The sequence below is a fragment of the Phascolarctos cinereus genome, unplaced genomic scaffold (genome assembly GCF_003287225.1).
Source record: "Phascolarctos cinereus isolate Bilbo 61053 unplaced genomic scaffold, phaCin_HiC Scaffold_9;HRSCAF=440, whole genome shotgun sequence".
Taxonomy (NCBI): Eukaryota; Metazoa; Chordata; class Mammalia; order Diprotodontia; family Phascolarctidae; genus Phascolarctos; species Phascolarctos cinereus.
In genome coordinates this window covers 16,432,750-16,449,045 of record NW_027556402.1, presented here as the reverse complement: position 1 = coordinate 16,449,045, position 16,296 = coordinate 16,432,750, and the positions used below count along the sequence as shown (strand labels likewise).

The window sequence follows — 16,296 nt, the reverse complement described above, 5'->3', positions numbered from 1 at the left end:
AAAGAAAAGAGTCTGAGTTAACTCTACATTCATCTACGCTGTTGGCTATGTCCCCCTGCCCTAATTCATGCATTCCAACAAACCTAGGCCAGCACAAAGACATCTGAGTGATTGAGGAACAACCCAAGTGTACTACAAATTCCAAGTGCCTGGAAATAGCAAATTTAAACTTTACAAAAGACTCTTCATTTCTTTATCTAAAAGTGTAGCATAAGATTTTGCTGGCTCCCGTCTGGTTTAGTCACTGAGTTTCATTTGTTGATAAAGAGTCCATTCTTAAGCGAATGCTATGTTATTTGACACCAGATCAGAGAAACTACAAGGAAGTACTGACAGATGCATGTACCAGGGAATGTGCTTTTTTAAACACATCCCCATTTTTTTGTAACTCTCAAAATGAGTCTTCCTCAAATACAACCAATAACTTGTTACTGTTAAAACTTTAGGAGCATGAGACAGAGAGGGGAAAGATAGGAAGAGAGAACTGCATTAAACCAGGACATGGATTTATGATTTGTGAAAATGTCTGATCCCATAAAAAGGTGATGGTTTTTAAAACTGCTTTGATCAATAGCCTAAAGGGTGACTTGATCTGTAGTAAAACAGGGGCCTCAGATGAGATCGCTTGACTTTTGTCGCCAATTCTGGGGTATTCCAATTGGACAGGAAAATGAACAAGGCAATAGATTCTATCGAGCAGCTCGGTGGCATGATGGATAGAGCACTGAGCCTAGAGTCAGAAGGACCCAGGTTCAAATCCAGCCTCAGACATCTGCTAGGAAAGAGATTCTCTTTTAACTACTAGGGGAAGTTCAGTCTCAATACTAAAGTTAAGAATACCTGATGACCAATTCCATCAAATTCTGTTTAATGCATGAAAACACCAGTATAGCACTCAAAAGAAAGTGTCAGCTGTGTGATCCTGGGCGAGTCACTTAATCTCAGTTTGCCTCAGTTTCTGAAATGAGCTGGAGCAGGAAATGGCAAACCACTCCAGCATCTTTGCCAAGAAAACCCCAAATGGGGTCACAAAGAGTCAGACAAGACTGAAAAATGACTGAACAGCAGCATAGATTCTATTGTACATTTCAATCAAGCTGACAGTGGATTATAGGATCGTAGATTTAGAACTGAAATAAATCTTAAAGGCCAACTAGTCCAAACCTTCTCATTTTACAGATGAGGAAACTGAGACACACAAAGGTTATGTGACTTGCCTGATATCGTAAAAATCACAAAACTGGGATCTGAATCCAGGGAATAGGCTCGAAGGGTCACATAGTCTTGAGCTGGAAGGGACCTCAAAGCCATGTAACCTAACTCACTTGTTCTACACATAAGTAAACTGTGGCCCAAAACATGATGTAACTTACCTAAGAACACATAAGTAGAAAGTGTCAGGTGGGATTTGAACCCAGGTTTTCTGATTCCAAATCCAGTGTTCTTTCCACGGTACTCTCTGGAAAGCCATTAACGCAAAGCCTTGCACTGGCACCAGGATAGGAAGAGGCAAAAAATCTGTGACTTTGTCAAGAAAGGGAATAGTAATATGCCTTCTAAAGAATTTGCAATCATTTCAGCTAAATTGAGCTGCCTGTCTCATACATTAAGCAAATTTAGAAACTGTGACTGTCAATCCTAGACTTCCTCCTTCTGAGTGGCATTTTTAACAAGTTATAGTTCGGCAGTTTCAAATTGGGATGTGGCTATCCATTTCATCTCCTTGTTCTTTCATTAAATAAAAAAGCAAACAAAAAATCCACATCCAAATTAAATGAGAACTAAGAAAATCAAATACGTATTCAATATGAAAGCCAGCATTTGACACTAACGAGGATTCCAATCTACATCAGAAATAGAACTCCAGGACAAATTCTACCCTGCCACAGATGGGGCAGATGCCCAGATAACCAACCCTAATGATAAGCCCTTGGGAAATAAGTAGCCAAGGAAGTAGAAAATAAGGTATTCGAGAGCCTGAAGTGAGTGCCAGGAATTAGCAGGGTGTTTGTTTGTACATTTCCTTAGTGCCTGCATCTATCCATTGCCATTATAGTTGGATGCGATATTGGGCATTGCTGTGGCAAGATTCAAATGACGTGCGCGTCAGAATTTCCTCGTTGGCAATCCCTGAACAGAGCCCCAAAATACCTACAAAAGCATCGCTCATTTACCCATAGGTAAAGTATTTCTACGGCAGAGTTGGAGCTAAGTGGTAGAACCGTAAAGTCACTCCCAAGGGAACCCTCTACCTGTTCCCATTCTCATTGGAAAACTCCATATAAACAAACTGAGCCACCTTTGTTTAACACTCAGTTAATCTACACTTTAAAAAAAAAAAGGTAAAGGTTGGGGGAGGGAGGAGATAGGAAATTAAAGGAATTAGGAGAGAGAATTGTATAATAAAGAGAACTTATATGACATAGCTGTAATGAAAACAAAAGGAAAAGAACATTGTTCACTGAGATTTACAGTTAGATCTCCAGATATCATTTTGAAACAGCTGGTTCTCCCCAAAACTCTTTTTGTACTTAATATGAATAGCACACAAATTGGAATCTTGTTGAAATACTGATTCACCTAAATCCTGACAATCATTATTTTCCCCTATTAATTGAACTGAGCCATTTCATAACGAGGTTTCTATTATTGAATGTGCTTATGTACATAGTATGGGATGGCCAAAAATAAAGAAAATATAGGGTCCATGTACTTTTTTCAAAAGATTTCTTTCTATTTTTCAAAGGCAGATTCTCACTGGAAAGAAGACTTTGAATCGTCAATTAAATGGCTAATAGGAGGTATTGGGCTGTAGTATAGTCCTAGGACCTGAATTCAAAACCTCATGGCTATTTACTACTACCTGTGTGACCTTAGACAAGTCATTTAATTTCTCTAGGCCTTGGTTCTATGAAATGAAAGGGATGGGGTAAATGACCTTGTTGGCCCTTTCTATTTCTAGATCTATGAATCTAGGACCCTTATGTAGGGTCTCTAGAGTGAGTCCAAAGAGCTATGACGCTTTCAGAAAGAGAAATTCCATTGCCTATCACAAACCTGCCCTTACTATTCATTTAGTCATCTTTCTGTGCTACTGGAAAATTGCATAGCTGGAGAAAGTCAGAAGGCATCCTCACTGCTATCAGTCAATCAGTAACTGAAGCAGGACCCTAATGGAAGCTTCTTAAGCCAACTTGGATGTACTCAGAGGCAAAAATGCCTGCAAGGCCAAGATCGACTCCAGGACATTGGCTAATTAATTATAAAAGTCCTTTCAAAACAAATTTAACTGTGACAATCCACTCTTCTGCTCTTGCCCAAAAGTAGAAACAAAACCAAAGCAGGACAGAGAGGAACCAAGCAGCGTGTATAAAAACCATGGGATTTCTTTTGTTTTGCTTTCTTTGCCGTCTCTTTCTCCCTGGCAATCCTGTGCTTCCTTCTCAAACCACAGCGATCTTTGAAAAATTCAAGTCCACACAACAATGGATTTGGAAAGAAGAAAGTGAAGTCTGATCCAAATACCATCTCTGATTTTCTGTGTGATTGGAGGGCAAAGGAGACTTTTACCCTTGATTCCTTGAGTTGATACTTAAGGGAAATGCTAGTTCCTTCTGGTACTACCTAAGTAATTAATTGCTAATTATCTCAAGGGTCTATTAGAATGATAGGATCATTGATTGTTAAGAGTCAATTGAAAGATCTTCTAGTGTATCATGGTCCGCTTTGGCAATCCGGTGAAGACTACAGGTCTCTTTTCAGAAGGATATTTTTAAATGCACGAAATACCTAGGATTACAAAAGAAACCAACTATGTGAAAAGATGGCTATAAATTAAAAACAAAACAAGGTCATGTGCCCTAAGTTAAAGAACTCCTGATCTAGTCCAACTCTGCCATTTTACAGATGAAGAACATGAGACCTGCCTACCATGGCATTCGTGTCCTCTTCAAAATGCTGTCCCTTCCAGTTCTAGCATGCCAAGCTTTGGTCTTGGCATAGATTAGTGGCTGAGGAAGACTTGAACACAGATCTCTTCTTTCAAGTATAAATTGTGAGAATATATGTGACAAGGACTACTATAATGATTATTGCACTATAGTGCTATTCTGATGCGTGATCACAGGGCAGAACTGATCCTGGGTTATTGAAGGTCAATGCTTATGAGGCATAAGCTTTAACATGTCCCACCATGCTAGAAAACTCTATCTTTGTCACCCAAGAACCAATGTGGCTAAGTTTATCATTGAAGGCTTGGCTAATAGGTGATCAGTTATTTTAGTCATAGAAATTTATTAAACCCCATGCAAAGGCATGAAAGGGTTCCAGTGTGAATGAAAATATAGATCCTTTAAATACTTGTGATCACTAAAATAGCATTAGATGATGAACGTTCATTTTCCCCTTGTTCCTATATCTCCTGTTCCTGCTTCCCTCTGCGTTGAAAACAGGAGGATTATGCCCTGATACAAAAGGAAGTTAGCAGAACCAGGAGAGCAATTTATAGAAGAAAAACAACATTACAAAGCCAAACGACTTCAAAAGACTTAGGAATTCTGATCAACACAATGACCAGTCAGAATTCCAGAGGGCCCATGATGAAACATACTCCCCACCTTCCGCCAGGAAGAAATGGACTCGATAGTCAGAATGAGACACACACTTTTGTTATGGACAATGTGGGAGTATATTTTGCTTGTCTGGACTTATTTGCCGTAGTGGTTTTGTTCTTTTTTTCTTTTTAATGGGAGTTGAGAGAGAAGGAAAAATAAATGTTTGTTAATTTTAAAATTTTATATTAACTAAAACAAGAGGCTCAAACCATCCCATGGCAGAAACCCAAATCTACCTATCTTCACATTCACGTAGGCTTAGAGGAATCAGAGATGTTGTGTTGAGTAGGAGGAGTAAGTCTTTAGCTATACAGACTTAAAGCACCAGCAAAAAGCTCCGAGGGATTGATTCACAGACCTTAGACTTGGGGAGGATTCCAAAAGATCATCTGGTCTACCTGCCTAACTTCAAGTCAAGTCTGGTTATTTGCAGCTGAGAGAGGACATAACCAAAGGTCAAAAGACACTTTCAACATTCTTTCCATGAACATTTATTTGGTGCTAGGGCAGCTAGGTGGGGCAGTGGCTAGAATGCCATGCCTGGAGTCAGGAAGACTCATCTTTCTGAGTTCAAGTCTGGCTCAGACACTTCCTAGCTGTGTGACCCCAGGCAAGTCTCTCCAACCTGCTTGCCTCAGTTTCCTCATCTGTAAAATGAGCTAGAGAAAGAAATGGCAAGAAAACCCCAAAAGGGGTCACAAAGAGTGAAGCATGACTCAATAACAATCAGATTCTGAATAATAACAAATATAATAAATAACAAAAATTTAAAAAAAAACTAAGAGAGACAGAACATTTGCATCAGATAAGACACCTTCCATTTATAGAGCTTAACGTTTAAGCAGCTTGACTAACATCTCAAAGCTAGAAGAGGGAGGACACAAGCTTGAACCTAGATCTCACGGCTCCTAGCCGAGTCCTCTTTGGGGAGAAGATTCCCTGCTTCAGCCGGCTGTGAGGGCCAGGAGCATCTTAAAGACTTCTGAGAATGCCATGCTGAACCTGAAGGAGAGGATCAAATCCTGGCCACTTCTTGTGCTTACAGGAGCAGGGGGTCTTGAGGAAATTACATTTTTCTATTCCACTTTTCCTACCGGTAGAATACACATTGTATGAGATACTCCAAATAGCAAAGATTTCCTTCTGGGTAGGCCTGGATGGGCAAAGATTTGGATAGATATGTAAGGTAATGATAATAGCCAACATTAGCACTTTAAGCTAACAGCACTTTTAAGGTTGGAAAGTGCTTTTATATAGCTTACCTTCCTCCTGTGGTTCTCATAACAATTATCCTGTCATGTTTACAAGACTGTATGCATCCTCAATCCCCTCAAACCCACCTCAGCTCTCTCTGTGTCTCTCTGTGTCTATATTTCTATCTCTGTCTCCCTCGGAGTCTCTGTCCCTCTCTCTTTTTCTCCCTCCCTCTCCCCCTCTATCTCTGTCTTTCTTTCTCCCTCTCCCTCTCTCTGTCGCTGTCTCTCTAGATGTCTCTATGTCTCTATTTCTCTGCATCTCTGTGTCTCTGTGTCTGTCTCTCTGTCTCTCTTTCTCTGTCTCCCTCTTTCTTTCTCCCCCTCCCTTTCTCTGTCTTTCTCTGTCTCTCTGTTTCTCTTGTCTTCAGCTTCTTCTTTCTACCTGATCTTTCCCTACTGCCTTCAAACATAGCCAGGTCTCCCTTATCTTAAAAAAAAAAAAAGGCTTCACTACTGCCCCCTCAAGCTATTGCCCTGTCTATATCTTCTCCCCTTCCTCAAACTCCTTGACAAAGCTGTCTACACTGGCTGCCTGCACTTCCTCTCCTCCAGCCCTTTGCAACCTAGCCTCTGATTTCATCAACTCAACTGAAACTGCTCTCTCCAAAGTTACCAAATATGACGGTACTTCCTCAGTCCTCATCCTTCTAGCTACTGCGTTTTACACTGCTGACCACCTTGTCCTTTCAGGGTTTCCACACCTGTCTCAGGGTTCTCCTCTTGCCTTTCTGACTGTTCCTCCTCTGTCTGTTTGACTGGTGCATCATCCCCATCATGCTCCCTAACTGTGGGTGACACAGATTTCTCCAAGCATCTGTCCCAGACCCTCTTCTCTTTTCTCTCTACAGTCCCTTGGTACACTCATCAACTTCCAAAGGTTCACCTATCATCCCTATTCAGATGACTTCCAGACCTATATATCCAGGCCATCTCTCCCCTGGGCTTCAGCCGCATGAGGTTTTGGGCTTCTGGGACTCCAAGAAGGCCAAGGCAGAGTGTCTGGAATGAATTCACACACTCAAGCCTTCTATTAATCAAGTGGCAAAGAGCTGGTTGTAATGCTTTAGCAAAAGCGGGCAAGGATCCTTCCAGGAACCTTGGAGAGACTGAGGATGGTCCCAGGGTTTATATAGAAAAGGGGCATGGGAAAAGAATGCCAGGAATACTAATTAGGTACTCTCAGGGTCCAGGTGTCTTTGGGAACTATGGATGGGAAGGTGTAGGGAGTATGCCAGACATTGAGGGGGTTGTCAGAGGCCTCGACCTTGGGGATCTGGTGGGAGGAAGAGTCCTTGGGCCAGCTAGGGACAAAAATCCTTGGGCCAGGCACCCCTCCACCTGTTCTGATAAGAGAATGTGTTCTGCAACAAGAGAAACTGTTCTCACAGCCCAGGGGCCTACTGAGACATCAGAAGGCTTCCAGAGACATGATCTTAGGTCTGGGCCTGAGCACTCCATCAAGTCCTCCATCCGCAATTACCTATTGGACATTTCAAGTGGAATGCTATGGAGACATCTGAAATTCAATCCCGTCCAAAACAGCCCAGTGCTTTTGACACCATGACAGCCAGAGCTGGATGAGATCTTTGAGGTCATGCCCCTGCCACTCCCTTCATTTTAAAGAGTAGGACAATGAGGCCAGACAGGCAAAGTCATTTTCTCCAGGATCCCTTTAGAGTCAGAGTGGGATGATTCCCATCTTCTGACTCCCAGGAGAGTGGCTAGCTGCTTTGTTTGTTTTCATTGTGTTATGTCAGAAGTGGGTCCAGTTTTCTGGCAAAAGGAAAACTTCCTCTACCATGAAAAAGGCTTCACTTTGCACCTCTGTAAGGATCAAAATGTTTACAAGGAGGCTCACAATTCTCTCTTTTCCCAAGGCTCTTGCCAAAGAAGACAGCACATTCTCAGTTTCCATAATTTCAGCCATTCTAACTTCTCCCAATTTTTAGCAATTCCATATTCACTGATCGACTTTCAACTTGTCTTTCCTTGCTCCCCCATAATGTCACTATTAAAGAGATTTAAGGGCAAAAGAAAAGAGAGGCCTGGATAAAAGAAACTTTTTTAATGAAAATAAATGGAAGTTGAGGGAATATTTAGGCTGGGTTTAGTTGGGTAATGACGGGGTACAGGCTCTGGAAACCCCTCCCAACTCTCCTTGAATTTCCCCACAGTCAAGTCTCTGGCGTTTGCCAGTTAATTAACTGTTCTTTCATTGTCTGCACTTGGCCCCACCCTAGACCTCCACTCCTTGATCCCATCTACACCCCAGTCTCCCTTGGCTACATGGTCCAGGTCCCTGGCATTCCTTGTCCTTCTCTTTTCCTTCCCAGTCACCAGACTACTTGGCCACTTTTAGATCTCTCCCATAGTCTTTCTGTATATAAGATCCATCTTGTTCCCATTAAGGTGCTCAGACTCAATCTAGCCCACTTGTCAATATAAGTGTCACAAATGTTCAGATTCCTTAAGAGTCTGGCCAATATGGCAGATCTTTAATAAACCTTGTCGATGGGGTGTGGCCCAAACAGAGAGCTTAGCCCCTTGTACCAAAGGGAATCTGACTCCCATTTGTCTACAGACCCCAGCCCCTAATTTCCCTTTGAAAGCCTTAGCCTTACCTTTTAATCTTATTCAGATGTGCCTTTGCCCCTCTCCCTAAAAGAATCTGGCTCCCTTTTATCTATGGGCCCCAGAAAGGCCTTACTCTGGTCTCAAACGGTTCCTTATCGACTCCTCTCATCTCCCTTTGAAAGTCCTAGCCTCACCCTTTGATCGTGTGCAGATGCCTTTTAAACTTCTGCCTTCCTGTTCCCTCAATTAGCTATTCCCATTGTCTATTCAATCTCTCAGACCTTCCAGTCGGAATTCTCACCTAGAACCTTTTCCCAGCTCCCTTCTCTGGCCACCCAAAGTCACTTCAGTGTATAAAAATTCACTTTGGCCGCCATTCAGACGCTGAGAATCTCTCGAGGCCAAAAGGCTGAGTCTTTCTCATGCCCGCTCGTCCTTACGGGCTTCATCTGGCCTATGTGTTTTATCACTAATAAACTTTTCCTCTGGCTGAAGAAGATTTGAGTTGGATTCATTCAGGCACGGCCTGGTACTGTGATCTTGGGGTTCCAGCAGCACCCCAAAAGTCCTAGACCTCTTCAATGGCATGGTGGGGAGGCTGGGGTGGGGGGAAGAATGGCTGAGCTATGGGAACAAAAAGCAAGATATAGTTTCCAATAGCCCTAATTAAGATATTAGCCTTGTTCTACTTCTAGGCTTCCTGTATTTAAAAAAAAAAAAGAAAAAGAAAGAAATCAAGAAGATCATAAGCATCTGGGTTGGTATTGCTTAAACTTGGCTGTATGCTGTGATACTACTCTGCTGGAATGAAGGTGAACGAGAGAGCCGAGAGAGCCCGGCAAATGGTTTTCACTGTGTCTGCCTATGTTTGCATTTCTCTGCAGTTTGCATTCCTTGAAAGGGGCTTTTGTATCTTCGAGTTCTTTAAGTGCTTAAGGAATAGAATGTACCCAAGGGCTAAGAAAGGACAACTGTCACCAATTCAATTTAACCCTTATTTCAAAATTCTCTCCAGCAAAGGCTAGACACCCATTACTATCTCTTGAAGAAGGAAAGATGCAAAGAGTTACATATGAAGCTGCTACCAGGAGCTTCTCACTCTGCAGGCAGGAAAAGTGTGGGAGTTTAAACTTTGTTCTATGTCAGTCTATAAGATAAACCAGGAAGAAGAAAGAGAAAAAGAAGGTAAGGAGAAACTTCTTTCTTGTTAGAATTGTCTTCATTGTCATTTTATGAGGATATATTATAAGGAGAATTTTATGAGGAGTGAAGAGTTTGAGTTTGAGAAAAACTGAAGAGATTATTTTGCTGTTACTTCTGGAGAGAAACTGAGAGTGTACATGGAGAAAGAAGATGGAGATATCTTCTTTCTTTATAAAACTCTTAAAACTTTAATTTTGTGAAGATAATAAAGAAGATCCTTGTGAAGATACTTTACTCGTTATCTTAAGTGAACTAAATGGTGTGGGACTATTCTCAAAAGCAAAGTCATCTATAATTACAGTGAGGCTTGAGGTGACTGATTTTCTCACAGCTAAAAAAAATATTGTAAATAATTAAAATTATTGTAAATAATTATCTGCTTAATTATTGACTTCATTGTATATTCCGTAGCTTTAATGTTTAACTAGAAGATTAAGGGATTTAATGTGGGTAACCACTATTAGGAAAGGAGGTTTCTCCAGTTTATCAAATAATATTCCATGAACTGATCTGAGGGCTCTGAGTCTAGTAGCTGAGAAATAGGTTGAATTTATAGTAATCCATGAGGATACATCTAAACATAACCCTGGATTATTCTAGAGCTCAGGATGATGAGATTAAATATGGAAATGGAATGAGCAGCTGCATCCTTATGAAGATACATTCTAAAGCCCACCCTATTTCCTTGGGTAAGTCTGTGCCAGAGGTCACAGGACTCTGACATCAGAGAACTTATAAATCAAAATACCAGTGTAGCAATTTATGATTCAATTTTTTAAAAAATTCTAAAGTGCTTGTTTCCTCAAAAGAATGTACACCCACCAAGCCAACCGGATATCTATGGCAGGTCAGCAAAGCACTGAGTATTGAATTTTGAGGTGCCTAAGAAAGCTAATTAACAATCAGTCACCTGGGTTCAACTCTGGTCTCAGACACTTACTAGCTGTGTGGCCCTGGGCAAGTAAGTCACTTAACCCTGTTTGCCTTAGTTTCCTCATCTGTAAAATGAGCTGGAGAAGGAAATGGCAAACCACTTCAGTATCTTTGCCAAAAAAAAACCCAAATAAGGTCACAAAGAGTCAAATCCAACTGAAAACAACTGAACAACAGCAAGCCAACTCAGACAGCATTTATTAAGCACTTACTGCATGCTAGGCACTGTGAACATAAAACCAGGTCAAAGAGAAAAGGGTGCCCTTAAAGTACAACTGTCATAAAGTTGCATTCTACCTTTTCTCCAACGTCTGCAGGGCCCTCTCCCTAATCAGTATTTGTGCGCTAGAAAAAGAACGCTATATTCTCAGTCTCCAGCTCTCCTTGATTTTCTGACAACTATCAGCATTCCATCTGCTTTGGTTATTTCAACATCTTCCTCCTTCATTTCAACAGACTTTCATAACATTATAGTTACCAAATTTATAGCTGATACTGTATTTTTCACATGTTAGGATGACTGCTTCCTAAGGCTATCTAGGAAAACTAACATGTACCTAAATTATGTTATATGATGAATAATTTATGGGAAATTTTCGTATAGGCAAAGGGTTCTTCTCTTTCTTTTTTTTATGTCATGGGCCTCTTTGGCATTCTGGCAAAGTCTAGGGCTCCTTTCTCAGATTCATGTTTTTAAATGTATAAAATAGGATCATAAAAAAACCAATTATATTGGAATACAGTAATAAAAATTTAAGTTCATAGACTCCCCTCCCCCAACATCTATATATGGACTTTTTCAATGGATCCCACGTTATAAACTCCTTTTATAAACAGTTCTATCCATCAAATGTAGAATAGTGCCTGTCAGTTCAATCTATCAATTAACAATTTTTAATATTTATGATAAGAAATGGGATAGATAGTGATTCAATCCAGGTAAGAAAAAAAATTAATATATTTGCAGAATAATCAAGGAGCAAAGCTATAGAGGAGCACTGCATTTTGTATTTGTTCTGTCCTTTCAGTGGTGCCCAACTTTCCTATGATCCCATGGGACAGATATATGCAGTGGTTTGCCATTTCTGTCTCCAGCTCATTTTACAGATGTGGAAAAAGGGTGAAGTGACTTGCCCAGGGTCACACAGCTCATGTCTGAGGCCAGAATTGAACTCAGGTCCTCCTGACTCCAGGCCCAGCGCACAGAATAAGCAATTTTTCGTGAAATAAAAGTCCAAGGAAGAGAGAGGTCAGCATGAGCTGGAGCAGAGTGAGAAAGCTGGACTGTGTGAGGTGATGCTTGCTGTGATGCGCCAACGATGAGAAGACTCGGTTAGGCCAAGAGGAAGAAGCAGGAGGAGCCAGGAGGAGCATGGGCCACTCCTGGACCAGGGAGGAACAGGCCTGGCTGGCTGGAGCAGAGAGTGGGGGAGGGAAGAGCAGGCCAGAAAGGCTGGCTGGGATCAGATTACTGAAAGATTTTAAAAATCAGGTAGGAATTTGTACTGAATAAGCTAGCCGACAGGCAAAATTTGAGAATTGTACCAGAGGAGTAACTTAGCGAAGGTGGTGGCTTAGGAAGGTTAACCTGGCAAGGGCGAAGGTGTCACTGGATGATAGAGAAGAGAGAAGTGATGTGGGAGAGAAACCAGCCAGAAGGACGTTGCAATAACCAGGTGCTTAGTGGTGAAAGTCTCAACTGAGGTGAAAGTAGACTAAAGCAGAAGACAGGAACTCAAGGGAGAAATGCCTGTTTCACCTCAGAGGCAGTGCTACTCAGGGTCAAGGAGACCTGAGTTTGAATCTAGTCTCAGACACGTCCTAGCTGAGTGACAGTGCCTCAGTTTCCCCCTCGGTAAAAGGGGGATAATAATACCACCTACCTCCTAGAGTTGTTATGAGGATAAAGTAAGATGAAATTTACTAAGGCTTTGCCAGCCTTAAAGCACTAGATAAATGCCAGGTTTTACTACACCTTTTTTCTTGATATGTGCTGCCCACTGGGGGCACCCAATCCATGGCCTAGAAGTACTCCCAGACAAATGTAAACCTTCTCACTACTAGACCTTTGAAATGACTGGCAGAGTGTGAAGTCACTTTCCTATCCCCCCACGTTCCCCTTCCTTCTTCCCATACCTTTCAGCTCCCTTTCATGTGCTGTCTTCCCCCATTAGAATGGAAGCTCCCTGAGGGCAGGAACTAGCTTTTTTTTTTGTTTGTATTGGCTCCCCAGCACTTAGCACAGTGCCTTGCACACAGTAAGAGCTTAATAAATGCTGGTTGCTTTCATTCCTTTTTTCTTTCCTCCTAAAAATAGGAAGACGTCTGAAAAGAGTCGTCTTTTCTCCTAATGTGACAAAAGAGCAAGTGGTGGAAATAAGAAAAAGGCACCCAGTCCTTAGAATTGTAATGTCATTCTTTAACTTCTTTTTTAACTTATCCAGGTAAGAAATTCTCACCACCGATGGTTATAAAAAGAGAGGCACTGTGGTGTAATGGCTAGAGAGCCCTCCAGCCCTACCTCGAACACATCCTGGCTGTGTGACTTTGGACAATTTAACCTCTCTAAGACTCTGAACTGGAGGTGGGGGGATGGGGGAAGGAAAAGAAAAGAAAAGGACCTGGTCTGCCTTGGTAGCAGGAGCTGCTCACCTAGAGTTCCCTGCATTGATAAAATAACAGCTTCACACCAAAATACAAATTCTGTAAATGCATACAGGGCAGCCAGGTGGCACAGTGGATGGAGCACTGGTCTTGGAGTCAGGAAGTCTCATCTTTGTGAGTTCAAATCCAGCCTCAGACACTTACTAGCTACGTGAAGCTGGGGAAGTCACTTAGCCCTATTTGCCTCAGTTTCCTCAACTGGAAAATGAGCTGGAGAAGGCAATGGCAAACCGCTCCAGCATCTGCCAAGAAAACTCCAAATGGGGCCATGAAAAGTTGGAAACAACTGAATAACATCAACACCAACAAATGAATGCATATCCTTGACAGCTAATCTCCTTTCCCACAGACCAGTCCACTGTTAAAATAGTCCACATGATTTTAATTTAATTCTTTCCCTTTGCCTTGTATTGCCAGAGCTTAGCATGGTGCCTGGCATATAGTGGGCATTTAATAACTGGCTGAGTTGGTATATTTTTCTCTCAATAGGAAGAACCCAAAGGGTTTTCCTTTATTTCTATTCTAATATTATTATGTGCCCTCAATATTCAACGAAGATTATGCTTAATTAAGTCCATTTATCTCGAATTAGCCCATCTGACATTCTTCAACTGTTAGAGACTGTAACTGTCATCCTAAAATAACACAATGACATTTAATTGGAATCCTTTCCAAGGAAGAACTGTGAAAGTGCTTGTCCAATCATGGCTCTTTGTCCCATCTCCCCTGCCTACAAAATGACGGAGACCTCTTAAATGCATACTAATATGCTATCAGTTCAAAATATATATAACTCCTGACTTACCTGGTCCTTCTCTGGTTTATCAGAAATGTCATTCAAACTTGAGGAAGTCAAATTCCTAGGGGTCATGGCTGGGCTACCTAGAAGGAGAGATAAGATTGGGCACCAGTTAAGACATCTTTTATAAAACATAAAGACAAAGACTACAATACAAATATGTGTCATAAAAGCTATTATATGATGATGGTAGTAATGGTAATGATGGTGATTTTAGTGATGATAAGGTTTGCCCAAAATGGCTTTCCAGATGTTTTGGTAGTTGGGTGTATAAAACATGGTACTGCAAGAAGCTCAGAAATCTACATTAGTCCACCCTCATTACCTGATTGCATGACAGAAAGCTCCAAGTTAGGAAAATGCTAAACCACTGACAAAGTTCACTTGTTTTTGTTTTACAACCCCATTCTTTACCCCGTCTATTCAGACAGCTAGCAAATTTTATCAACTTTTCTCTTACAAAGTTGCTTGAAGGTGTGCCCTTTCTCTCCATCTCTACAGTCATTCACTCATTCTCCTTCTCCCTCAATTTTGTTTCTGGCCATGTCTTACCTGAATCATTTAAAGGGTTTACAGTGACATAGTGTTTTCCAGGAGATTGATACCAGGAAATGAATTTTTTGACCATGCCAGTTCAGTCTGCCTTGGTCAAAGAAAGCACTCAAGCTGATGAACACATGGACTTTTTGAAGCATTGAAAAAATTATATATAGTATCCCAGCATGTTTCCACCTCCGTACACCATCTCATGTGGTCTTTCCAACAACCCTACAAGGTACGTTTTTGTCAAGGAAGAAAGTGTCAAAGAGGTTGTGATTGTTTAGGGGCAGGCCAGTCTGCAAATGATACAGTTGGCACTTACTGCATTTCTGTTGAGGAAAAGATCTTGTAGTGACTTTTCTACCTTCGATCTTGATCATGCATGCCTTTCTTTGTCCATGAAGAGGCCACCTTTTCAGAGTATACCATGCATACCATCCATAGAATATGTATACTATGTATGTATGTATTACATAATATACTGTGGATCCTAGAGAGGCAGAATGGATCCTGGATTTGGAGTCAGGAAGACCTGAGTTCAAATTGGGCTTCACATACATCCTAGCTGTGTGACCCTGGGTGACTTGCTTAAACATCTCTGTGACTCAGTTTCCTCAATCTGTCAAATTATGGACTTGGATTCAGTGGCTTCTCAGGTCCTTTCCAGCTTTAAATCTATGGCCTCTAAGAGCCTCATTCTCAGCCTCAAAGAAAGTTCTTTAAGAAGCTTACCCGAGGCTTCCTTACTCCCCCTTTCTTCTCTTCTCCACTCTCTTTTTTATGTAGTAGTAACAACAAAATAACAATAACAGCAACAACAATAATAATAACACCACCTACTTCCTAGGGTTGTTGTGAGGATTAAATGAGACAATTGTAAAGCACTTAGCACTGTGCCTTGCACATAGTGGGTGTTGCAGAAATATTGTTATTGTTATTATTAGTGTTAGTGTTTATATAATGCTTTAATGTTTCCAACGTGCCTCACAAATGTCATCTCATTCAATCCTCTCTCACAACAGCCTTGGAAGATAAGTGCTATTATTATTCTCATTTTTACAGATGAGGAAAATGAAACAGAAGTTAAATGACTTACCCAGAGTCATACCCTAAAAAAGTATCTATGGCTACATTTGAACTCAGGTCCTCCCAATACCAGGTACAGTGCTCTAACCTAGGTACTACCTACCTAGCTCTAGATATAAAATAAATTTCACTGAGATTATCAGTTGGAACATGTCTGCCTAGTAATATAGCAGTGAGAGCCAAAATGATTTGGTGGACCACCATTAAATGACATTTCCTCAAAAAATTAAAAAAAAAAACAACCTTAAAACAGAAGAGATCATTCAATAGGAGGTGAGTTAAGAGAAATCTAAATACCTGACAGTGAATACTTAGTGTAGACCATATTAATCAATGAAGTATTGGACTTCAGTTCTGCAAATAAGCCTAAAATATTTAGGCTTACCAAGCAAAAGAATAACTTTTTCAATTTAGGGGATTTACTCTCTCCCCTACCTCTGACCCCCAATGCACACACAAGGCGCTGACTAACGCATTCATTATTAATCCCAATGGCCCAACACAGGCTGGCATTCCAAACAAGAGGTCAAGGGTTACCAAGCTAGAACGGGGCTTTCCATTGGCTTCCAGAGAATTCTTCAAGTTAAATACCTAAGTTCTTTCAAGATGAAATCCATTCTTTTATTGC

General features: G+C 41.1%; 1 protein-coding gene across 2 annotated transcripts in view; it reads right to left on the bottom strand.

Annotated features, from left to right (window-relative positions):
* Positions 1-16,296, bottom strand: part of SLC4A4 (solute carrier family 4 member 4) — a 398,910-nt gene that overhangs the window by 145,038 nt on the left and 237,576 nt on the right. For both annotated transcript variants that reach the window (XM_020988496.2, XM_020988499.2), the window contains exon 7: positions 14,049-14,125. In XM_020988496.2, the coding sequence (XP_020844155.1) occupies positions 14,049-14,125 (77 nt within the window). The remainder of the gene's footprint in view (positions 1-14,048; positions 14,126-16,296) is intronic.